At 58.8% G+C, this 24,503-nt stretch overlaps 1 protein-coding gene across 1 annotated transcript; it reads left to right on the forward strand.

Moving 5' to 3' along the window:
• Positions 1-5,310: 5,310 nt before the first annotated feature.
• On the forward strand, positions 5,311-24,076 carry IQANK1 (IQ motif and ankyrin repeat containing 1). The gene is made up of 6 exons (XM_032415871.1): positions 5,311-5,485; positions 6,433-6,581; positions 21,784-21,902; positions 22,471-22,596; positions 22,975-23,913; positions 23,989-24,076. The coding sequence occupies exons 2-5, from the start codon at positions 6,497-6,499 to the stop codon at positions 23,164-23,166; spliced, it is 522 nt and encodes a 173-aa protein (XP_032271762.1). The 5' UTR covers positions 5,311-5,485; positions 6,433-6,496; the 3' UTR covers positions 23,167-23,913; positions 23,989-24,076.
• Positions 24,077-24,503: the final 427 nt, after the last annotated feature.

Genomic DNA, 24,503 nt, shown 5'->3' on the forward strand with positions numbered 1-24,503 from the left:
CCCCGCCGCGCCCCCCGGCCCCGGGCGCCCCGGCGCCGCCGCCGCCGCCGCCGCCGAGGCCCCGCCTCCCGGGGCCCGCCGCCCCCGGCGCCCATCCGTTCGCCGAAGCTCTAGGCCCCTATGCCTGACCCCTGACCCTCGCCCCGGAAGTCGAGGTGACTCGGAAGTTCCGGCTCCGTCGCTAGGAAACCGGTCAGCCCGCCGTAGGGGGCGGGACTTCTCGCCCTGCCTGCGAGTTGGGGGAGGCAGGTGAGGCAGGTGAGGCCGCAGGGGCGGCGCCGAGCTAGTAGCGGGCCCGGGCTTGAGGACCCCGCGAGCACCGGGGCACCCCCTAACCCGACGCCCTCACAGAGGACCCCCCACTCTCCGCACGCAATGCTCACAAGTACCTGGGACCCCACTGGCACACAGAGACCCTGCGCTCGCGGACCCCTCCCCGCACCTACGCACGAGGGACCTTCCCACACACCAGTCCCCTCCCAGGCCAATGCCCCCCGGTAGATTGAACCCTACAGGCACTCCCACGAGGACTCTACAGGCACCTCAGGACCCGCACACACAAGGGATGCCACATGCACTTACCTCCTTACACACCAACGCCTCCACTTATAGAGGACCCTGCACACACCCGTGCTGACCCCCGTGCACGTAGGACCCCACAGGCACCACAGGGATCCCTGCATACTTACGGGACCCTACGTGCACACCAACTCCACACGCCTATCCTATGTGCGTGGACGGCGCACACCGACGTCCACGCACATGGGAGACCCCGCATGCACATGGGAAGCCCTCACACACAGGGAAGCCCACATTCACTGATCCCCTGGCACAAGATTCCACAAGCACCAGGATCCTCCCCCACAGAACCATGCCCATGTATGGGACCCCATACGAACACTGAGAGTCCTTCACTCAGCAGGTACCCTGCTAGCATTGCTCCACGTGGACAGGGGACCCCGTAAGCACACACTGACCCCCCTCAAGAAGTCCTCAGTCCCCCTAAACACTTCAGATCCTTGCTCAGAACCCCAGTTCCCCATTGGATCCCATTTAGGGCCTGCCCTGCGGTCAACCATGTGTCCAAGCCAAGTCCCCTGCCAAAACTTCTCCCTCCTCAATCCATGCCGGAATAATCCTCTTCCTGCCACTTTCTGGTCACCTTCCTCCTCGTCCCTCTTGACGCATGATCCCATCTTCTGGGTTTCCAGGGTTGCTCTCAGTTTCATTAATTCCCTCCCCAAACACTGTGAGACACCCCACCAGCAGAAGGTGGTGGGCACGCAGACACAGGGTGTCCCACACCAGTGCCCAGGCAAGACTGCCGTGCCATACCTGCGCGGGGGGGCGGTGAGGGGACCCAACCCAACCTGGGCCAAGGGAGGCCTCCCAGGGGAAAGAAACTCTGGGGTCAGCTGCCTGGACTAGGGAGAAAGGCATTGCTTCTAGGCCCTGACAACAACACGAGAGGGTTGGGGGCACAGAAGTGTTGGTGTTTTGGGTGGGTTGCGGGCAGTGGGGAAGCATGTCGACTTCAGCAGAGCAGGGTGGCGCTATGCATTAGAATGAAGCTTGTTCAGCTGCAGCCCAGCGGTTCAGAGCAGGGACATAGGTACGAGACACCCAGCCCTGGAGGTTACGGTCAGGGCCTGGGACCAAAGGATGGATGAACCAGGGAGTGGAGGAGGCAGGTGAGCAAGGGCAAGGGGGATGAGCTGTGGCCAGAGGTCCTTGCAAGCATTCCGCCAGAAGCTGCTGGGCACACTCAGGCCGAAAAGCAGGGCAGGCAGGTGGGCCTGGAAGCTGGCAGGAAGCTGGGGGGGGTGGGGGACATGAGGCTATCTGTCCACACAGGCCACTCTAAGCACACACTCCTTGACTTTTCCCACCTCCCCCCAGGAAAATGAGCAGCAAGAAGGGGGTGCCCAAAGCTGCATCAGGGAAGTGGCAGCCATCCCTCCCTGGAGCCCAGCCGAGAGCTGTTGCTGGTAGGTGAGTCTGACCTCCAGAGCACCTCCACTCCAACACTGACTTGTGAGCCCCTCGCTGCAGCTGACAGAGATGCTCTGAGAAGACCCTTCCCTCTGAGCGTGGCTTTCAAGGGATCTCTGAGTTGGGCTTGGTATGGTAGACCGAGGATTCAGGGCTCAGAAGTCCATTCCAGACCCTGACTCTGAGACTTGTACCCCTGGGGGGATCAGGGAGCAGTATTGGGAGCCGCACAGCGTTAGAACACGGAGATGGAATGCAGGCCCACGTGGACTGGAGACAGGTTCTGAGACAGCTCACTTAGAATGCATGTTGGGGATTCTCAGGCTAAGTGTGTGGTCCACTCTGACCCTCCGTTCCACCTGGGCCATCCCCTTGCTTTTCCCTGCCTACAGCTGCTCTCTCAGGCCACCTTCTCCATAGCCACTCCTAGAGTGAATGGTGACAGCTTGCCCTTGGTTCCGTCCTGTTGTGGGTCAGGAAGGGCCCCTTCTCTCCTTCCTACCCCCACCCATTGTCCTTCCCTTCTCAGTCCCATTTCTTCTCTGTCATGGCACCCATGAGTTCTCTGTGAAGCTGTCAGACCTTCCAGCCTGCAGTTCTGGGTCCCTCCAGCATCCAGGCCTGCACTGGGGTCCGTGTTGGCTAATGGAGCACCCACCCTGTCCCCCAGCTGCAGCCCCTCTGCTCGGAGGGGGGCTGACCCAAGTCCCTGGACCACAGAGAGCTCACGGATCACGCGCCCTGCTGGGGTGACGGTGACTACTCTCCCATGCCAAGCCGGGGTTAGACCCTAGCTTCCAAAAATAGCCCCAGCGGCGTCTGAGGAAGCAGCCTTTCTGGAATGAGGATGATGGGCTCAGGGCCGCATGCTTCTTCTGTGATCTCAAGCCCTGGGAACACAGACTGCAATAAACAGTGGAGGCAGGGCAGGCAGCCAGGAAGCCTGCCAGGGAGCCCTGTTGGAGGTGGGGGGAGGGTGGGCATGTTCCTCACTTCTGCTACCTGCTGACTGCCCACCTAGGGCCTTGCTGCAGCCCTCCCCCTGTGCACCCCAAACACTGCCCTGGACAGCTCCAGCAGTTCCCTGCCCTGGCCCACCTGGCCAGGATGCCTGGGTCCCCTGTAGGAATACCTCTGCCTCAGTTTCCCTGAACAAGTGTCCTTTCTGGGCACCCTCTACCTGCCAAACACGGGGCCAGCCTGGGAGGGCGTGCTCTCACATGGCCTTTGTAGCACCCTGTGTGGTGGGCACACCTCACCTCGCGCGTGTGAAAAGGGCCCACCGTTATCCCACAGCCATCCCGGCCTCCGGTGCCCTGGCCCTCTGCAGGAATCTGTAGGCTGCTTGCATGGCCACCACACCCCCACAGACTGTCCGGAGCCTCCCCACCCCCTTACCTGGCCTTGGGTCTGCAGCACCTCAAGGCCCTCGCTGCGGAGTTGCTCCAGCGCCAGGGCCAGCTCCAGCCCCTCCACGCGCACCCAGGCCTGCTCCTCCCGTAGCTGCTGCAGCCACAGCTGCTCCTCCTGCCACAGCTGCTCCCTCCACAGCTGCTCCTCCTGCCACAGCTGCTCCTCCTGCCACAGCTGCATCCGCAGCTGGACCTGCCGCCGCCGGTCCTCCAGCAGCCGCTGCTCCTGGGCCAGGCACAGCTGGACCTCGTGGAGCCTCAGCAGCTCGGGACCCAGGCCCGGTGTGAGGCCCCCTGCCCCACAGCCTTCCATGTCCGCAGCGGGGACTAACACCAGCTCGGACCCCAGAGCAGTGGCCTGCACTGGCCCCTCGGCTGCTTGTGGCCGCTCTGGCGTGGCCACCCTGGGGTGTCCCTGGGCAGCTGGCTTGCTGCTGGTCACGTGCTCCGCAGGGGCCACCCCCACCTTGTCCTGAGGGCCCCCTGCGGCGGGAGGCGGGGGCTTGGCCTCGGGGCCCTGCTGCCCACAGGCCTGCTGTGCCCTGCCCGCCCTCCTGCCTCGGGGTTTTCGAGCCCGACTTCGTTTCCCCGACATGGCCCCGATCCGGCGCCTTTCACCAGGAGTCTGCTCCCTGGGGGCCCTGGCTCATTGCCGGCCAGCCGTGATCAGGCGGGCGCAGCGGGCATCCCCGGGAGGCCACGGTGGGCCCTCTGCTCCTGCCCTGCCCCTTGGTGCAGCAGCTCCAGGCCCCGGCGCTGCCTGTGGGCCTCACGGGCCCCACTCGCTGGGCTGGGCCACGCTGGGGAGTTTATAGGGACTCGGCGGCGTGGTGGCTCACCCGGGCTCGAGGGCTGACTAACGTGCTGACACAGGGCGCAGGACTTTACAGGCCACAGGCCTCGTTGGCCAGACTGGGAGGGAGACTGAGAAACTGGAGGAGGTGGCTCTCGGCAACCAGATCCCGGCTGGGTGTAGCAACGAGTCTGGTCCTGCCTTGGGCGGGCCCCAGCGCCGCCTCCCCTGCCCCTGGTCCAGGGCAACCCACCGGCCCACGGGCCCAGGAGCTGCATCCCAGTCACACTGACCATCCAGAGGAGACCCTCTCTGGCCACAGACAAGCTCAACCCAACTAGCCTGGGAGCCCCCAGGCCGGCAGGCTCAGAGGAGCCCCCCGGGGGCCCAAGCTGGCCTGGGGTGCTCTGTGGAGGTGACACACTCTTCGCCCAGCCTGGTGGCCTCCTGCTGGGGGCTGGGGGAAGAGCCGGGGCCTAAGGCCCGATGGCATTCTGTGGACTGAGATGGGGCAGCAAGGCACAGTCCAGCCTGCCCTAGGGTGGGGCAGGGGCTCTTGGTGCCTCCTGGTTGGGGGTCCAGCTGCCCTGCCCCAGAAACAAAGGCCTTTGTATCCCCGGGGGACCTTGGTGGGGGTGGGGGTGCACAGGGCCAGCCCGAGTGCTGGCGTCCCCTGGGCTTCCTGTTGGGAGGAGGCCACAGACAGCCTCCTTCCCAGCGTTTCCCCAGCCTGGGGCCGCTGACTCACACCCACGCCCAGGGCCCCATCCCAGCCAGCTCGGCCACACTGGCCTGACTGGTTTGCCTAGCACAGCCCTGCTGGGAGCACCCTCCTCCTCCTCCCACTCAGCCCTTGTCCCTGAAGCTTCAGGGGGAGGGAGACAGCAGGCCACCACCTGGGGGGCACAGGAGGACACACAGGACAGGGCACCAGATGCCGGGCTGCGTTAGGGCTGGGGCAGGGACTTCGCCCCACGTGGCTTCGTTAGAGCGAGGGCTTCAGGACCCGGGGCCGGGGCGCCCCACCCCCCGCGGCACCCCAGGGGGCGCCGCCGGACTGCTGGGGAGGACATGCCCGGGTGGGCGCCCCTTAACCGCCAAGAAGCACCTGTCCTCCACGCAGCGCATAAACGCCTCCGGAGGGTGATGGGAAGGGGTGGGCCCACGCCTCCACTGCACTGACCTCCCCCTCCCCCAGGGAAGCCGAGAGAGACCCGCCAGCCGCCGAGGAAGACCGGCCAGCCGGCCAAGCGGCCCGCGGCCCCTGAGTGCCCAGAGGCCCCCGCAGGTGAGAGCCTGCGCGCCCCGCGTCCGCTCTGCTCTCGGGCCGGAGGGGATGGGCAGGACTGGGGGCGGGCTGGCGGGAAGGGGGCTGCCCCGGGCCGGGACACGCGTGGTGTGCGTGCGTGTGCGTGTGCGCGCGCGCGGGTGCTCGCGGAGCCGCGTGGCCCTCCCCGGGGCAGGTGGAGCTGAAGCCCGGCCTTCTCTGTGACCGCAGCAGCTCCGTGCTTTCCCGGCGAGGGCTGGGCGGGGTCGGCCGGTGCCGCCTCCCAGGGGCGCGGCGTGTCCGGGAGTCCCTCTCCCTCACGCCTATAACGCGCGGTGGTCCGCTGGGGACTGGACAGGGGCCACCACCTTCGTGTCCCACCGTGCTTCTCCTGCTCAGTCTCGGGCGCCTGTGCCCGGGGCCTCTGTCGCCGGCGGCGGCGGTAGTCCTCTTTTTTTTTTTTTAAGATTTATTTATGGGGGAGGAGGGGCAGAGGGGAGGGAGAGAGAGAGAGAGCTGGGAGCTCCAGGTCGGGCTGGATCTCACCACCCTGAGATCATGACCTGAGCCGAAATAAGAAGTCCACCGCTCAACCGACTGAGCCCCCGAGGCACCCCAGGCGCCCCCAGGCTGTCTTCTCAGGGCAGGCATCGTCCACTGTAGTCTCTTGACACCGACCTCCAGAGCTGAGTCTTTACCAAATCATCGTCCTGTGCCCCGCATCCACATTCCACTGCAACCCCCCAGCCCTGTCCTGGGTGTCTTCAAACTCCCCAGCACATCCAGGTGCAGACCCGTCATCCCCTTCCTCTCCACTGTCCAGTCTCCTGAGACTGCACCCTGGTGACCCCGTGCCCAAGCCCTCGTGCCCAGATAGGTCTTTGTGGTCTCTGTTTCTCTCCTTCCCACCCTGGCCTTGGTCTCTCCGCCTCCTGACTCCCGTTTTACTTCTGGCCTGTCCCGGACAGAGTGGCTGGTCTCAACCCTCACACAAGCTTGGTCTTGTGTGGGTGGTGCTGGCCTTGCCCCAGGATGAACTCCCAGCACGCCACCCACACACCGAGGGCCAGGACAAGGAGCCTGACCTTGTCCCGAGGACAGCGGTGGACCACTGAAGGTTCGTAAAGTCCTGCCTTGTATATGCGCGACGTGTTTGTTACTCGTGGTTCCAGAGTATGCATAGTAGGACTGATTCTCTGCAATTTAAGCAGAGATGGAATGTGCTGGAAGGATACTCAGTAGCTGGAGATTTGGGCTGGGAAAGAGGCAGAAGTGAGAGGGAGTGGAGGACACAGGCCAGGCCCCAGAGGAGTCTGAGCAGGACGCCCCATCTGTCATTAGAAGCCCGCACTAGCTATATCCTCGACTCTGCGGGTCCACCGAGAACCCGCTCTACCTGTGCCCCGTGGCCTGCTGTTACTCCTGGGGAGAGGCCGCCCACACTTCCGCCACACTCTCATTGTCACGGGGAAGGAGGGCCCCTTTTTCCGTTTCTATGGTGGGCAGGGGCCTCCCACCAAATTCCTCAGAACAGCACCCGAGCTGACAGGGTGGGAGTCCTGAGTCTCCAGCAGGCCCGCCCCCTCTTCTCTAAGGCCAGCTGTTCTGGGCGCGAGTGAGGCTAGACAGGCCCCACTGCCCTGCCTCTTTCTGCTGTGAGGTGGGGGCTCGGACTGGGCATTCAGGGGCCCGCAGGTCTGTGCCAATGGTGGTGTGAACAGCTGAGCCCGTAGGAGCCTCCCTGCGGGAACCCATGTCAGCCAAAATAAAGGGTGTCCCCTTCTCACGGAAGGTGTCCCGTAGGACTGCCGCATTCAGGCCTGGGCACCCAGAGGATGAGGACGTCCATGGGCCCCACTCTGCTGCCGTGGCCACGTGGCTTGTGAGCCGGGAACAAGTCTGTGTCCGTTTGCTAGCCCAGAGCCTCCTTTGCAGTGAGGACACCTGGTCAGCATCACACGGACAAACCGTTCTCAGAGCCTGGGTTTATTCCGAGAAGTCCGTTCAGAGGGCGTCTCCCCCAGTCTCGTCGCCATCACCCACGTTTCTGATGACCTGCCCAAATCATCAGCCAGAGCATAGGAGTTGGCACCAAGAACGTGATTGGGCAGGACAGTGTCTGCTCGGCCTTGGTGTGGGGGGCTCGTGCTGTTGGGCCCAAGTGTCCCCAGCATCCCTGCTCCCTCGGCCACTCCATGCACTGGCCTTCGCAGCAGCACCGGGTGGCCGAGGAGAGAGGCTGGCCGACATCCATAGGCTGTCCACCTCCTCTGCAGTGGACTCTCTCCGGGGCCATCACAGTGAGAGGCAGAGCCAGCCCCCCGTGCTGGCTCCCCCAAGCCTGCTCCTGCCGCCCGCCCCCCCCCCCCCCCGGTGCCTTTCCCAGCCCTGCTTGTCTCTGTCCATTTCCGGCTCCTGATGAACCAGCCAAGCCTTTCCCCGTTGTCCTGGGGGTGGTTTTCTGCGCCCCCCAGGCCACTCTTCCCATCCACGGGGAGTAGATGACCAGGTGCCCCCCGGAGACTGTCGGCCCCGCTGCCCCGCAGGGTCTCCTGACGGAGGAGGACGACAGCGGGCAGTCTGAGTTAGCGCCTCCGGGTGGACTCGGCTGTGTGTGTTCCGGCCGAGGCTTCCTCCACTGTGCTGTGGGCTGAGGAGAGGCGTCAATACTACAGAAGGGAGGAGAGCGTGGCACGGCTGTCTGGCTCATGGAAGGGCTCAGGCCTTCCCGGCGTTTCATTTCTACCATGCGATGGATTCCCACTGTATCTGCCCGATGCCAGGAGTCCCTGGAGTGAGGACCGCAGGTTGGGTTGGGTTCCTCGGGCGGCATGTTCTCTCCTGCCCTGGTTGGACTCCCATCCTCCACCAGGGCCAGGAGGTCAGGAGCTGTTCTCCAAACCAAGAAGAGTGTTCTGCCGTGGAAGGCACAGCCTTACTCTAGAACCTTGGAGCCCTGCCGCACCTCTCCCGTGGGGGCTCACCAGCGGTTCCACAGGGCACCCTTCTGCCCACAAATACCTACAGCATGTCGGACCTGCTGATGAGGTGGCCCCAGCCTGGCAGCTCATGCCTCAGCCACAACCTCTGGGCCCTGCTGGGACCATTAGCCTTCTGGGTCTCCCAGCAAATGGGGTGTGCGGTATTCCCAGAGACATGATGCTGCTCAGATGTCCTAACAGGCTTGCCCACCACTGGGCTTCTTTCTTGAGGAAGGAGGTACAAGGCACAACCATTTATTTTTTACCTTACGATGTCCTAGCAAGCTCCAGATCCACGAACCCCGAAAGCTTCCCCAGACTGGTGGTTTTGTCTCCCTATGTCTGGAAGTCTGAGGATCGGGGCGGCACCAGGACGATCTAGGTTCCCGTGTTAGCTCCCTATGGCTGCAGCCAGCACACATCTATCAGTCTAACACAGGGCAAACTTATTCTCTTGCTCTTCTGTAGGTTAGAAGTCTGACACGGGCCTCAGTGGGTTACCATAAAGGCCTTGGGAACTGCAACCCTTTTTGGAGGCTCTAGAGGGAAATCTGGGTCCTTGTCCTCCACTTTCTGGAGGTGCCCATGTTCCTTGGCTCGTGGCCTCCCGCTGCCTTCCAGGTCAGCACTGTTGCATCTCTCTGACCTTCCTCCGAGTCTCTTCTGCCTCTCTCTCCCCTTGTGATTACATTGGATCTACCCGCATAATGCAGGATGATCACCCTATTTTAAGGTCACCTGATTAGCAGCCTTAATTCCCTCCTGCATGTAACACAGCACATTTCCAGGCTCCAGGGAACAGGACACGGACATTTGGGGTGGGGGGCCCTTCTTCTGCCTCCTACACTCCCTGTAAGCTGTATTACCACAGGAAGCCAGAGCGTGGCTTGGTCCTGAGAGAGGACAGTGATGGTGCATTGCTGTCTTGGCCAGATTGGGGTGGGGAGGTGCTCTGGATCCTCCCAGTGATGGATGTTGAGAGGAAAGCGTTTGCCAAATCAGTTGTGCACAGCCCATCTGACCGGTTCTGCCACCTGTTCAAGTTCATTGTCGTCCGTCTTCTTCCACCATTATTCATCTGTTTTCTGCAAAGGCCAGACAGGTGAATTCAACGGAGATATGATGGGGACCACTACTCCTGCTCTCCTCAAACCTGTCTGTCTTGGGTCTTTTCTTTCTTTCTTTTTTTTTTTTAGTTAAGGCTTTATTTTTTTTAGAGCAGTTTTAGGTTCCCTTCAATTGAGGGGAAGGTACAGAGATTTCCCATACACCCTCTACCCCTGCTCATGTAGTCTCCCCAGTTATCATCATCCCCACTAGTGGTGCATTTGTTACGGTCGATGAACCTACGCGGGGACATGATCATGAACCATCATCATCACCCAGCGTCTAGTTGACCTCAGGTCTCACTCCAGGTGCTGGACCTTCCGTGGGTTTGGACAAACATGTCATGACGTGCGTCCACCAGTAGAGTGTCATACAGAGTAGTCTCCCTGCCCTAAATCCTCTGTGCTCTGACTGTCCCTCCCTCCCTCCCAACCCCTGGCAACCACTCATCTGTCTCCATGGTTCTGCCTTTTCCAGAGTGTCAGAGACCTGGAATCACACAGTATGGAGCCTTTTCCGACTGGCTTCTCTCACTTGGCAATATGCATTTAAGGTCCCTCCATGTCTTTCCATGGCTCGAGAGCTCATTTCTATGTAGCGCTGAATAACATCCCATCGTCCGGATGGACTGCGGGTCACGTATCTGTTCACCTACCGAAGGATGTCTCGGTTGCTTCCAGGTTTTGGTGACTCTGAATAAAGCTGTTACATACATCCATGCACAGGTCTTGATGTGGCTATAAGTTTTCAACTCTTTGGGGTAAATACCAAGGGCCATGGTTGCTGGATCACATGGTAAGAGCGTGTTTAATTTTGTAAGAAATCTCCAAACCGTCCCGCAAAGTGGCTGCACCGTTCTGCTCTCCCACCAGCCACGAGTGAGCGTTCCTGTTGCTCCGCGTCCTCACCAGCATCTGGTGTTGTCGGTGCTCTGGGATTTTGGCCATTCCAGCAGGTGTGTCGTGGGATTTCGCTTTAACTTGCATTTCCCTGATGACATATGATGTGGAGCATCTTTTATATGCTTATTCGCCATCTGTGTATCTTCTTTGACGAGGTGTCTGTTAAGGTCTCTGGCCCATTCTCTAACTGTGTTGTTTCCTCACTGTCGAGTTCTTGGAACATACTGGGTAACATGTCTTTACCAGATACATCTTTTGCAAACATTTTCTCCCATCTGTGGCTTGTCTTCTCACTCTGACAGTTCTTTCACAGAGCAAAAGCCCAGCATATCGATTATTTCTTTCACGGATGAGCCTTTGATGTATCTAACAGTCATCACCATACCCAGGGTCATCTAGGTTTTCTCCTATGTCCTTTCTAGAGCTTTATAGTTTTGCATTTTACATTTAGGTCTGTGATCCATTTTTTATAAATATTTATTTATTTATTTATTTATTTGAGAGAGAGTGTGCGCACACAAGTGGGGAGAGGGACAGAAGAAGAGAATCTTCAAGCAGACTCCCCGCTGAACACAGAGCCCAACACAGGGCTCAATCCCACGACCCTGACATGATGGCCTGAACCGAAACCAAGAGTCGGATGCTTAACTGAGTGAGATGCCCTGGCACCCCTGTGATCCATATTTTTAAAAAGATTTTGTTTTTTAAAGTAATAGCTACAGCCAACATGGGGCTCAAACCTACAACCCAAGAATTGGACAATTGGATCAAGAATTGGACACTCCATTCTGAGCCCGCCAGGTGCCCCTGGTCTATGATCCATTTTGAGTTAATTTTTGTGAAGGGTGTACGGTGTGTGCCTAGACTTTTTTTATAGGGATGACCAGTGTTCCATCACCATTTGTTGAAAAGACTGTCTTTGCTCCTTTGTAGAGATCAGTTGACTATATTTATGTGGGTCCCTCAAGTCTTTGATGTTGCTGTTAATCTCTACAATTCCTCTAGGAAAGTACTATTTCTATCTTGTTCACTATCTTGGTGGGTATGGGTAAGTTCCATGGGCTCCCACTTGGCTCTTCCTGCTATAATGACCCCATTGGTCAAGGACCCAATGTAAGCATTCTGCTGGTGGCTAATTATATCTATCCCAGCTTATTGGACAGACCCACGGACCTGTGTCTAGTGGCAGTGGACTCAAGCCACGGCGCCATCTTTGATTGATCTCCATTCTATAGACAGAGGACCCGGATGCTACTGCAAATCTGCAGTCTCAGGATCAGTTTAGATACTGTATCTAAGAGTCCTCAAAAAGTGTGTGTATTCCCCTTGCCCCCCATGTACAGTTAATCCTGGTAAAGGGCCACCGACTCCTCGGAGGAAGGACTGGGAGAATATTCAGTGTCAGGAGAGAACTTGTGACATTGCTGGATCCTCCTTCAAGGCCAGCTGGCTTCCCCTCCAGTCTGAGAGCCGTGAGTCTTTGACCTTGGTGCTTGTCTGGGAGCAGTGAGGGCCTGTGGTGGCTGATGTCGGATTTCTGATCGGCAGAGCCTGGTGTTTTTCTGGTTTTACAAATTGAGCAGCACCCTGCATACTGCCCATCCGCCCCATTCCAGGTCAGAACGTCGTGACCACCACTCGGACTTGCTGCCCCTCACGACCATCGACACTGTCTTGCACCACTTAACCTCTTCTCTTCTAGAATCTGGCCATTCGCCCCCACTCCCCCAAGAATGAGCTCTGCGTTCACTCACAAGTGTCTTTCTTCTTGTTCTAGTGAAGGGCGTCTTCTCTGAGCCTTTGCAAGGATCCTAGTCAGGTGAAGGGTTTACAGAGTAACATTAACCATTTCCTGCAAAAAAAAAAAAAAGTTTTTTGGAAGCAGGCTACTTCTTCCTGGAGCCGACTTGCACTTCCCTGCTCAATCTGTTCTGACCCCTGACTGGTTACCAGCCTTGGGTGCAGTGAGGGGTGATGGGGGCCTGTACTTGGGCTGAGGTCATGACATGGTTCAGAAAAACTACTCTCATCCTGGCACAGAGCCCGCTGCATGGTCCTTGCTGGGGTGGCGTGAGAACAAGCGGACAGGAAAGAGGAAATCCCTTCTAACCCCCCGCCCCGTACCCCCTGTTGGCAGAACACAACAGGAAGCTGGCTGGGGAGCAGCGTGGCGCAGCCCCAGCATTCCGGAGCTGAACGGAGGAGGACCTGCTCCAGCCCTTCGGCTGCGGCCTCCGCTCGCGCCTTCACGCGCTCGTGAACTTCCCCTTGCAATGCCTCTGCCCAACGAAATGCATCCTCTGTAGGGATGAAGATGTTCTCACTGTCCTCCCATCAGCACACCTCTGACTGATGTTCATTACACCCCAGATTCCTTCATGTTCCACCTGGAACCCGGATCTTCTGACACTTAAATACTAAATGGTATAAAGTTTCCCAGTATCAACAAGTCTGACATAAAAAATGAGAGAATAAGGGGTGCCTGGGTGGCTCAGTCAGTTAAGCGTCCGACTCTTTATTTCGGCTCAGGTCATGATCTCAGGGTCGGGGATTGAGCCCCACGTTCGGCTCTGTGCTCAGCAGGGAGTCTGCTTGGGATTCTCTCTCCCTCTGCCCCTCCCTCCTGTGCCCCCTCTCTCTCTCTAAAATAAATAAAATCTTTAAAAAAAATTAGAGAATAGGGGCGCCTGGGTGGCTCAGTCGTTAAGCGTCTGCCTTTGGCTCAGGTCATGATCCCAGGGTCCTGGGATCGAGCCCCGCATGGGGCTCCCTGCTCTGCGGGAAGCCTGCTTCTCCCTCTCCCACTCCCCCTGCTTGTGTTCCCTCTCTCACTGTGTCTCTCTCTGTCAAATAAATAAAATCTTTAAAAATAAAATAAAATAAAATAAAAAAATAAAAAAGTTAGAGAATAGAGTAGAAAAAGATATTAGTTAATATATACAAATGTATGTAACAAATGAGGAGGAAGATACGCACCCTGTTCCTGAGGCCGATCGTGGCTCTTAGAACTTCTCTCACTGCCCTTTCCATGTGCCCTTTGCCCTCAGCTAGGGCGTCAGTGGGCCTGGGTTCTCTCCCTGAAGGGTGTGAATCCTCATGGGCTCTTGCCCCCCAGGGGACACCTGGGTTCCAGACATAGTCCTCCTGGTCCCCGTGAGGACCAGGGAGCTGACCCCTATTGGAGGTCAGGACATGTCGCCCCAGCTCATATGGAAATGCCCTTCTTTGAGTGTCAGGTTCGTGCGCGGGCAGAGGCCTCCCTCTGCGGTTCGAGCCATTCTTCCGTCGCCTGGTGGAAGCATTCACTGGGAGCTGAGACCTCCCCCGGCAGACCTCAGAGCCCTGCAGACAAGAAGCACAACTACTGTGGGTAGATCACGGGGACGCTGGCGACAGAAGCCACTCCTGCTTCTGCCTCCTGGTTACGGGATGGGTGTGTGCTCGCTGTGGCGGGAGCAGCCCCGTGTTAGTTATCAGTTGCTGCTTCACACCTCCCACATCTGGTGGCTCCGGTGTCATCTCTCAGTCCTGTGGGTCGGGCGTCCAGGCACAGCCCACAGGAGGCTCTCTCGGGCTGCAGTCTTATCCCAGGGCTTGACCGGGGAAGGGTTTGCTTCTTTGTGGGCCGTTGGGTGAGAACCTTGCTTCCTCCTGGCTGTCGGTCCTGCCACATGGGCTGCTCCAGAGGGCGTCTTACAGCATCTAAGGGACACGTCCAGGAACTGGGGGGAATAGCCATATGGTGGGTCTGCGAGCTGGGGCCCAGATCCCACTGTCTCCTGCCCAGGGACGCCCCCATACCCCCTGGGGGACCATCGCGGTGTCTGAGGTCTGGCTATACTGTTGCTCCCCCAGGGACGGTCACCCACGTCAACGGACAAGGGTTGTTTGGGAGGCTGGGACAGGTCGCCGGGTTCCTCCCGAAGGGATCCACGGTGCTGCTTTGGTTCATTGTGATGCTGTTTCTTGCCGTGGATTGCTGCCGCTCACTTCCTGTCGGCAAGGAGCTCAGCTATGGTGTTTGTATTCCATTGGTAAAGTAAGTGTTTTATTTTAAAATTTCACCACTATACCAGAAATTGGATCCTTTGCAACTATTTAAACTTGTTAGGAAAAATTTTAAACATCAACTTTAAAATGGGCAGGGAGGTACATAGTTTTACATTCTTTTTTTAAAAAACGATTTTATTTATTTGAGAGAGAGCACGAGAAGGGGGAGAGGGAGAGGGAGAAGCAGACTCCCCGCTGAGCAGGGAGCCCCATGCGGGGCTCGATCCCAGGACCCTGGGATCATGACCTGAGCCGAAGGCAGACACTTAAGCAACTGAGCCACCCAGGTGCCCCCATAGTTTTGCATTCTTAAATGAGATATGCAAGTTTGATGACTGAGTTCTAGACAGCTGGAATTTTTTTTAAGGTTTATATATTGAAGTAGAGGCACCTGGGTGGCTCAGTTGGTTGAGCATCCAACTCTTGATTTCAGCTCAGGTCCTAATCTCAGGGTCCTGGGATCGATTAACCATAAAACTGAAACCCAAGTCCGCACCCTAGAAAGCAGGTGGAGTGGCTATCCCTGTTCTCGGGGCTCACGTGGTGATTTCCTGACAGGCACGATCACGCCTGGATTTTGTGTTCATGTGCCTCAGTCTCACGTCTGTAACATATAAGATTGTTTTCACAAGGTCACAAAAAGCCCCGTCAGCCTTTGATCTGGGAATTTAGGGGTGTTTCACTTGCCGCTGTCTTCCGAGGACCCCGCAGTTCTTGAAATTTGCACGTTCTTCTACTCTGACCCTCTCGCAGCGAGAGCACAGAGAGAGGAACACCTGCAGGGGTGGGGTTCCACCAGCCTGGGAAAGGTGCACCACTACTAGATGTCACCCCCAAAAATCCATTTCCTCATAACAATGTGAAGCCATGCCAGAAAGTCGCCCACTCTGTCACCACTCAGAGCGGGGCAGTGTGGAGACGCGCCGGCCTCCTGCTTCTGCCGCCTGCTTCCTCCGGGTGGCTGCAGGGGCTTCGCACGCCGGAGCTGAGGCCGGCGTTGCTCCTGGCCTTGCCTCCCTGGTTCTCTCTTCCCCCACAGGCACTGACTGTGGGCGCCGGGGGCTTACGGAGCTTGACGGGAGAGTCCGCCCTGGCGTCTTCCCCCGGGCTCAGGGGGCTGACCACTCCTGCATTTCACGGGGGGATGTGGCACCAACCCGTTTACTTTGTCCTCCACACGAGGCTGAGCTTTCACTGCACGTGGCCCTCGAAGATCTTGTCAACTGTATCCTTTACTCTTCGCGATTTGAAGGGGTCACGGCTTCCACCCAGGTGGTCCTTGAATTTCCGGACTTGATTGCTTTTGCATTTTCCTGGCAAAACATACAGTTGTACTCTGAGCTCCTCTTTGTGAAGAACCTTGTCGGAAGCGGCCAGCGCTGCCTAAACCTGCCGCACACGTGTTTTCTTGCCTCATCTCCTAGAGCTACAAGTTCACGAGATACCTCGTCTGCCGTGCAGTCTGTCCCAGAGGCTGGCCTCCGACCGCTCAGCCTGCCTCCTGCTAGTGTGGGACGGGGCTGCCCTCCCCCGGCCTCCGCCTCAAGCCCAGGCCCCCTGTTTCCGCCCGGGGCTTGTGGTGGTGGCACCCGCCTTCTGCTACCAGTGTCCGAATCGGTCAGGACAGGCCAGGTCTCCAGGAGCAAGTTTCTTGCTTTAAAATAACAATAGCTTAGGGTTGCCTGGGCGGTGCAGCCGGGTAAGTGTCCGCTCAGGTCATGATCTTGGGGTTGTGAGATCGAGCTCCGAGTTGGGCTCCGTGCTCAGTGCAGAGTCTGCTGGAGGTTCTCTCTCCCTCTCCCTCTGCCCCCTCCAAAATAAATAAATAAATCTTAAAAAAAAAAAAATAAGAAAAGCTTATTTCCCACTCGGGCTCTGCTGCGGGGCCCGGATCCACAGACGAGCCGGCCCCTTCTCCAGGCCCCACACAGCTTTCCCACGGGGCGTGGCCATGAACGTTCACTCCAACATGCTTCATCATTTTCTTTGTGTTTTCCCCGCTGACGCGTGGGTTATTATAAAATGTATTTCAGAATTTCTAAATATATGGGTATCTAGTTATTTTATTTGATTTTAAGCTTAATTCAGCTATATTCAGAAAGTGTATTTTTTTATGATTTGAACTCTGTGATGTCTGTTAAATGTGCTTTATGGCTCAGGTTACAGTCAGTTTTGGTAAGTCTTCCGTGTGCGCGTGGGGAGAACGAGCCTCACGGTGACCGGGTTCAGCGCTCTCAACCCGTCAGCCGGGCGAGTCTGCCAGCACGTCGTGGACGTCTGCTGTGTCCTCGCTGGCTTATGGGGCTGTTTGTCCAGACCAGTACTGAGAGACGTGTGCTACTTCTCCTACTACGGGTTTAGATTCGTCAGTTTCTCTTCATAGTGCTGACGTATTTTGGAGTCTGGTTACCGGATGCCGACGGCCTTGCAAGAGCCATGCTGTCTTGGCGGATGGCTCCCTTTATTCTGGGGCCTTTTCCCTTAGCCCCCGATGCTTATTGCTTCAGAGTTCACTTGCCACTAGCAGTCGGGCATAACTTTGCATTTCCTGCTGCTGCCTAACAAGTGGGTCTGCACGGAGCAACCAAAGACAGCATGCTCCCCATCTCGGGGTCCTGCAGCGGCCATCTGGATGCTGGCCGGGCTGCAGTCTCATCTGGAGGCTCGTGTGGGACGCACGCACTGCAGGTTCTCTCGGGTTGTTGGCGGGTTCGTCTCCCATGGTCGCGGGCCTGGGTCCCGGCTCCTCGTTGGCCACCGGCCGTAGGTGCTCTTCGGTCTCACGGACGGCCCGCGGTTCCTCAGCGTGGCCCCCGGCTGCTGTAAGGCCAGTCTGCCGGAGGGAATCCTATAGGGTATAGCGTCAGCACGGGAAGCGCCATCGCCTTTGCCGTGCTGTATTGGCCAGAAGCAAGTCACAGGTGTCGCCCGTGCTCAGGGAGAGGGCTCGCGCAGGGCATGCTGCGCTGGGCTCTGCCTCATGCTGTGTCTGCCACGGTGTTTCTAGACTAATCTTTTCGTGGCCACCTGCCCTGGAGTTTTCAAGCCTAGTGTGACTGCCTGCTGTCCTGACATCGCATGAGCCTCCGCGCCCTTAACCACCCCTATGATCCTCATATGCTCTTATTTTGTGGGTGTGTGAACGCTCAGGTATGTGTGATGTTCTCTCTGTTGAACCGCATCCCTGCCCGCACCTGCACACCGGGCTCGGCTGCTCTCTCCCACCAGCAGCACACCCTGTGTCCGTCTGCCCAGCGAGACCCGCTGCCCAGGCCCCTCCAAGTTCTGTTTGTCCAAAGGTGTGTTTATTTCACCTTAATTTTTTTTAAAGATTTTGTTTATTTATTTGAGAGAGAGAGCGAGAGCATGAGAGCGCACACAAGCCAGGGAAAAGGCAGAGGGCGGAGGAGAGGGAGGAGCAGACCCCCCGCTGAGCAGGGAGCCCGATGTGGGACTCGATCCCAGGACCCCGGGATCATGACCTGAGCCGAAGGCAGACGCTTCACCAGCTGAGCCACCCAGGCACCCCTTGATTTTAATTTTTTATCCCTTTGAAGGTAATATATCTTTTTTCCTTTAATTAATTAATTAATTAATTTTATTTTTTTCCCCCTAAGATCCATGCTTTATAAACACATTATTCTCACATGTCTGTGTGACAGGTTTGATACACAAGATTCTTGGTTCATTTTACAGATTCTGAAACCAATTAGCTCAAAAGGTGAATTCTGAAACCATGGTTGGTGTAGCAAATGAATATATCAAAACAAACTTTAAAAACTTCATCCAAATATTTACATTTAAAAAAGACATTTAAAAAATAGGCTACTTATTAAGTGTGCTTGAACAAACCATGTGTGGAATTGAATTCCATTCATTACGGAGTTAGTTTTCTGCTAAACACATACTGGTACTGTAGAAGACCCTGGCAGTTGAGGATTTAAGTTTTCAACTGTTCCCAATCGATGCTAAAAAAGAAAACGTGACAAGTGATTTCCGAGGCACAGATTTGAACCTCAGCACTGGAAAGGCCAGCATGTAAGGCAAATTCCTTAGGAGTCAGAAGGGCTGGCACCTGTAACTCAGTGTGGCTTTGCCAGTAATTTATTTTTTTAAAGATTTATTTATTCACTTCAGAGAGAGAGAGAGAGAGAGCACACAAGCCGGGGAGGGGCAGAAGGAGAGAGAACCTCCAGCAGAAGCCCCGCTGAGCGGGGAGCCCAACACGGGGCTCCATCTCGCGACCCTGAGATCATGACCTGAGCAGAAACCAAGACTCGGACGCTCAACTGACTGAGCCACCCAGGCACCCATTCCTTTAACTAATTTAAAGATTTTTCCCGCTGTGTTTAGTTTTTAGCAATTTTACCGTGGTGTGCTTTGGTGTGTGTGTGAGTTTCCCCGCTTGTTTTCATACTTATCCCGTTTGGAATTTATAACACATGTCAACGCTGTGACTTGATGTCTCTTAGTTTTGAAAATTTTTCTTTAAACGTTGCTACCTCCTCCCTGTCCTTTCCGTTTGCAACTCGAGTCACCTGTGTTAGACCTTTCCTCTCGTCTCTGCGCCTCGACGCTGACCGCGTTCATTTGCATCGCGCCCCAGCTTACCGGTTCTGTGGGAGCCGTGTCTGTAATGCCGTTAGGTCTACCTATTGGACTCTTAATTTCAGGTTTTGTATTTTTACATTCTTGAACTTCCATTTGGTTCTTTATTATTGTTTCCAGTTCTCTGCCCAGACTTTTTAATCTGTCTTTTAATTCCCTGAACATGTCACTTGAAGTCTGCGTCTAAGAGCTGCTCATCAGCTCTGTCTGGGTCTACTTCTGTTGTTTACCATTTTCTTCATCTTTCCCTCGTACTGTGTTTCTTCATCTGCCTGATTACCTTCTGGGGGCATACGTTGCATATTAAACATTTTGGAGGGGGCTGCTGGGTCGCACAGCCGGTTAAGCGTCCGACTCTTGATTTCGGCTCAGCTTGTGATATCAGGTCCTGAGACCCAGCCCTGCCCTGGGCTCTGTGCTGAGTGTGGAGTCTGCTTGGGATTCTCTCTCTTCACCTCCCTCTGCACACCCCCCGACTTGTGGACACACACTCTCTCTCAAAAAAAAATTTTTTTTTTGGAGATATGCCAAAGTTCTGGACGATGTTCTTCTTCAGTGAAGACTTAGTCTCCGGCCAGCATCAGGGCGAGGGGCAACTCCAGAGCGCCCTGATCCCATTAAGCACTGAGTGATTTGCTGCTGGGCCTTCCATTCCCATGAGGGTTTTCATTTCCCAAATAATGGAGTTCTTCAGGATTTCTACCCAATAGGGCTGCCAGATAAGATACAGGGCACTCATTTAAATTTGAATTTCAGATAAACAACGAATCCTTTTTTTGTGTGTACATTTCCAAAATAGCATTTTGTATTTTTATTAGCTCAATCTGGCAAGCCCAAACCCAAAGCCTTACTGAGTGCTCTGGGTTGCACACAGAGTTTTGTCCCCTTGGTGCTGTGGTCCGCCCAAGCCTTGCCCCGGCTGTTGGCCTCCCTCCCGTGGGTGTTGCCAAGTGAAGCCCCCTTCCGGGGCTGGGGCCACCCTCCTGCACTCCCCTACGGCTTTTCCACCCAGACGTTATGATAGAGTCATTCTGTCCATCTTTCTATCGCAGTCGGTGGGAAGGCTGGGAGAAGTGCGTCCTGAATTTTCCTGAGCTAACGCTAACCCTTCAGAATTCTGTGGACACTGATCACCGACTTGTAACATGCGCTGTGGCTGTGAAATGTGAAGCATTTCAGCAGAGCCCGACTTGCTTTCTGTTTCTAGCTGGCTGCTTGAGGAGCTTTTGTTTTTTTAAGGTTCAACAACCTGGTTAGGATGTGCCCGGTGCCAGTAGTTTTGATTACCGGTATATTTTTTGTCACTCTTAAGATTTACTTCAGGGAATTTTTCTGTATTTTATCTCTAAATATTTTCCGCATTGCTGGTCCCTGCTTCCCAGAGTTTCCGCTCGTTTCATCCACGATCGCCATCCCCACTCCCCGCGGTAGCGCGCCCTCCCTCGGTCTCCTCGTCTGCACCCACTCTCCATCCTGACTCTCCATCCTGACTCTTCCCGCGTCTCTGACCCTGGCTCACTGAACCCCTCCGAGGCTCCTCCGTGACTCACGGAGCTGTCGGAGAGTGGGCTTCATGGCCTGTTTCCGTGGGGCCACCACGCCGTCGCCGTGCTGTCCGCTGCAGTCCGTCCCGCCTGTCCCGCCGAGCGTGGGCAGCGCTGTGAGGCCTGGAGAACTCCAGAAGCACGCCAAGCAGTTCCGAACATTTGCGAGCCCGCGAGTGCTCGAGCATTAGGCTGTTGAAAAGCCCTGTGGGGAGTGACGCGGAGGCCCGAAAGGCAATCGCCCGAGCTCAGGCGGGCAGAGAGCCCACGGGGTGGGGTGCAGGCGGCGTCCAGAGCTCGGCCTCCGCTCAGACGTCCCACCGTGGCTGGTGTGCGGGGCATGACAGCCTGGGCTCCCTCTTCTGAGTCCCAGTGGGCTGGTGGATGGAGACCCCCGCTTCAGCCTGGCCAGCCCGGCCTCCACACGTGGCTGCCCGAATGCTAGGGGGGCCTCCGGCTTTTGGGGAGGGGTCCTAGGGGGTGCACGGGACTTCTGTGCTGGAGGCCATCTTCCTCACCACCCCTCAGGTTCCCTACTAGCTCCTCCAGCTGGTCCTCCGCAGCTGGCTCTCCGGGGGCCCCAGCTATGTCCCGGCTGGGGAAGGAGGGTCAGGAGGCCCCGGGCCCGTCGTCTGCTCTCAGCTCAGTTCTCATACCTCCTCCTCTGCTCTCTGCTGGTGGATTAATCCAGTGTGGCCTCCTTTGCAGATTTTAAAGATTTTATTTTTAAGCAATCTTTGCACCCAACGTGGGGCTCAAACTTAAAACCCTGAGGGTTTTTTTTTTTTTTTTTAAGATTTTATTTATTTATTTGACAGACAGAGACACAGCGGGAGAGGGAACACAAGCAGGGGGAGTGGGAGAGGGAGAAGCAGGCTTCCCGCAGAGCAGGGAGCCCGATGCGGGGCTCGATCCCAGGACCCTGGGATCGTGACCTGAGCCGAAGGCAGACGCTTAACCCACGGAGCCACCCAGGCGCCCCTGCCTTTGTGGCTTTTAGAACATTTCTGGCCCTTGGTTGGGTGGGAAGGGATGTGGACCTGGAGATGTGGCGCACCTGGTGTGGGAGGCCCCAGTGGCTCTGGACGGCAGCTTGGAGGGACCCCTGCGCCCCCTCGGCCCCCCAGGACCGGCTGCGGAGGACCGAGCGGCCACCGTCATCCAGCGCGCCTTCCGGCGGCTCCTGGCCAGAAAGGAGCTGGCCCGCCCGCAGCGGGCGCACCAGGACCCCCAGCGGCAGAGCGAGGTGAGGCCGGCCTGCGCGGCAGTGGGGGCGGCCGGGGCCCCGGGACTGGGGCGGGGCTCCCTCGGTCCGGGTCTGCCCGCAGGCCTTCGTGGCCCTGGTGCGGAGGGAGCAGGAGGCGGCGCGGCGGCGGCGGCGGGAGAAGCAGCGCGGGCCCGGCTGCGGGAGGCGGCCTTCGACGGCGACGTGGGCGAGATCCAGGCGGTCCTGCGGGGGGTGGGCGCCGGCGGCGGGCAGTGGCGGTGGGCGGGGCGGCCGGGGGGTGGGGTCCCCGCGCGTGTCACGTGGTCACCGCGAGCCTGCGCGCAGGCGGACGAGCTGCTGACCCGCGAGGGCGTGGGCCGCGACGGGGCGGGGGTGCGCGGCGGGGGCGGCAGCGCGTGGCCCTGGTGGGGAGCGAGGACCGCAGCGCGCACACGCCGCTGTCGGAGGCGGCGGCCGGCGGGCAGCCCCTGGCCATCCAGCTGCTGGCCGAGCGGGGCGCCAGCCCCAACAGCAAGGTGGGCGCCGGGGCCGGGGCTGGGGGCCACGGCCGCCCCCGCGGAGCCCGGCTCAGGAGCCCCTCGCGCAGGGCGCCTTCGGCCGGACGCCGCTGTACCGAGCAGCTTTCGGGGGGCACCTGGAAGCCGTGGAGGTGCTGCTGAAGCTCGGAGCCGACCCCCGGCTGTACGCGGATGACGGTAGCACGCCGGAGCAGGTGTGCGTGAGCGCGGCCAGGAGCACCCCCTCCCCTGCAGCGGCGAGCCCCTTACCGCTCCTGGAGGGGTGTCGTGCGGGCCCCGACGGCTGCGGAAGGGAACTGCAGGGTGGGCCCCGGGTGTGCCGACGGGCAGTGGAACGCCTGCCGGGGGCTGGGGGACTGGCCAGCGGGGTGTGTGGAGCGAGGAGGGGATCCGGCAAAGGGGTGGAGAGGCCAGGGGACCCGTGGGTGTCTCATTTTGGGGGGCAGCTGCACCATGATAAGGCTTTGGGGCCATGTTTCTGCCAGTTGGCGCCCTTTTTCCATAAAATGGGAGAGCGAGGCAGAGCGTGCCACACACGCTCTGAGCTCCCGGCCAGTGTCGTCTGTGCCTAGGTGGCCCCCCTGGACACCGTGTCTGGTGTGCTGCGGTCGTGGGACCTGAGCCTCACGGAGGCCATGCTCCAGAACATGGAGGCCGAGCGGCAGCGCCGGGCCCAGGAGGCGGCAGAGGACAAGCGGTGCGGCGGGGGACTGGGGGGGGCAGGGAGGGCCTCTGATGACCGGGCCACCCCCCCCCCAGCATGAACCTCAACGTCCCGCAGTTGGCAAGGGCACAGCAGCAGCGGCACACACAGGTGAGCGGCCCCCTGGTGCGGGGACGGGGGGTGGGGCCAGGCAGGCCGGCCCTGGCCGCAGAGGGACGGAGCGGGTCTGGAGGGCAGCAGGCCAGCCCGGCCCGGTCCCCGCGCCCAGCTGCAGCAGGCCTACTGTGAGCTCGCCCGGAGGATCGCCGAGCGCGAGGAGTGTGAGCCGAGCTGCCCAGGCCGGGCTGAGCTCGCCCTGCAGGTGGGCTTTCTCCCTCTCGGGCCTGGGCTTCCGGGGGCCCGCGTCCCCTCCCCCCGAGCGTGGGCGCCACCTTCCAGCAGCAGCCCCCCGGGCTGGAATGGGGGCCGCTCTCCCCTCCTCAGGTGTCTGGGCCGCCCCACATGGAGGGGTAAAGCCTCGCTCTGAGTGGAGCCTGGGGCCCCTCGTCTCCCGCAGGCCATCAGGGACACAGAGACCCAAGTGGACCGGCTTCGGCTGGAGGTCCGGAAGGCCGAGGAGACGCTGGCCATGGCCAGGCTAGAGCTGCGGGAGCAGACCCAGGAGGGTGGGCGGCGCTGGGGGGCCGGGCCCAGGGAGGGGGATCAGGGATCGGGTCCTCCCGTTGGCGCCCCGGCCCGCTTATGACTCCGCAGGGGAGGAGGTGGGGCCCGGGCTGAAACGCCAGGTCACCGAGCTGCACGACGTCCTAATGAAGGATGTGGGCGACCGGATCCACGCCGATGGCCGGTCAGTGGTCAGGCTTGAGTGGGACAGCGGGCGGAGGGTTTGGGTGGGCAGCGGTGACCTGGTGGCCGCTCCCAGGTGGCCTCTTGTCATCGACCCTTCGGGCCAGGCAGCCACTTTCCTGCGCTACCAGGACACCAACTACATGGACGCGGTGAACCCTGCGCACCTGCGGCCGGACAGGATCCGGCTGGCACTGCTGGGGGCGCTCAGGTGAGCCGGCGGAAGGCGGGGCCCCTCGACCGGGCGCCTCACCCCCCGGCCTGCCCCGCAGGGACGGGAAGCCGCTGGTGTTCGAGCTGCGCGAGGCGGACCTGCTCCCCGTGCTGCGGCCGGGGGCTCCTGGAGCGGGAGGGCTGCCTGTCGCTGCTGCGGCCTGCCGACGAGCCCGAGTACAGCCCCTCGCGCTTCCAGGCGGCACACCTGGGGCACTTCCGCGTCATCTTCGTCACTGGGGCCCAGTGGCCGCCGGCCGAGCAGCTGCAGCTCCCTGTGTGGGTGCTGCGACCCCCGGGGGCCCCTAGGGCTGAGCCCCAATAAAGCTTGGGCCGCTGGCCTCGGGGCCTGGGACTGCCTGCGTCCTGTGTGCACGC

Source organism: Phoca vitulina, unplaced genomic scaffold, assembly GCF_004348235.1.
Source record: "Phoca vitulina isolate PV1807 unplaced genomic scaffold, GSC_HSeal_1.0 scaffold18, whole genome shotgun sequence".
Taxonomy (NCBI): Eukaryota; Metazoa; Chordata; class Mammalia; order Carnivora; family Phocidae; genus Phoca; species Phoca vitulina.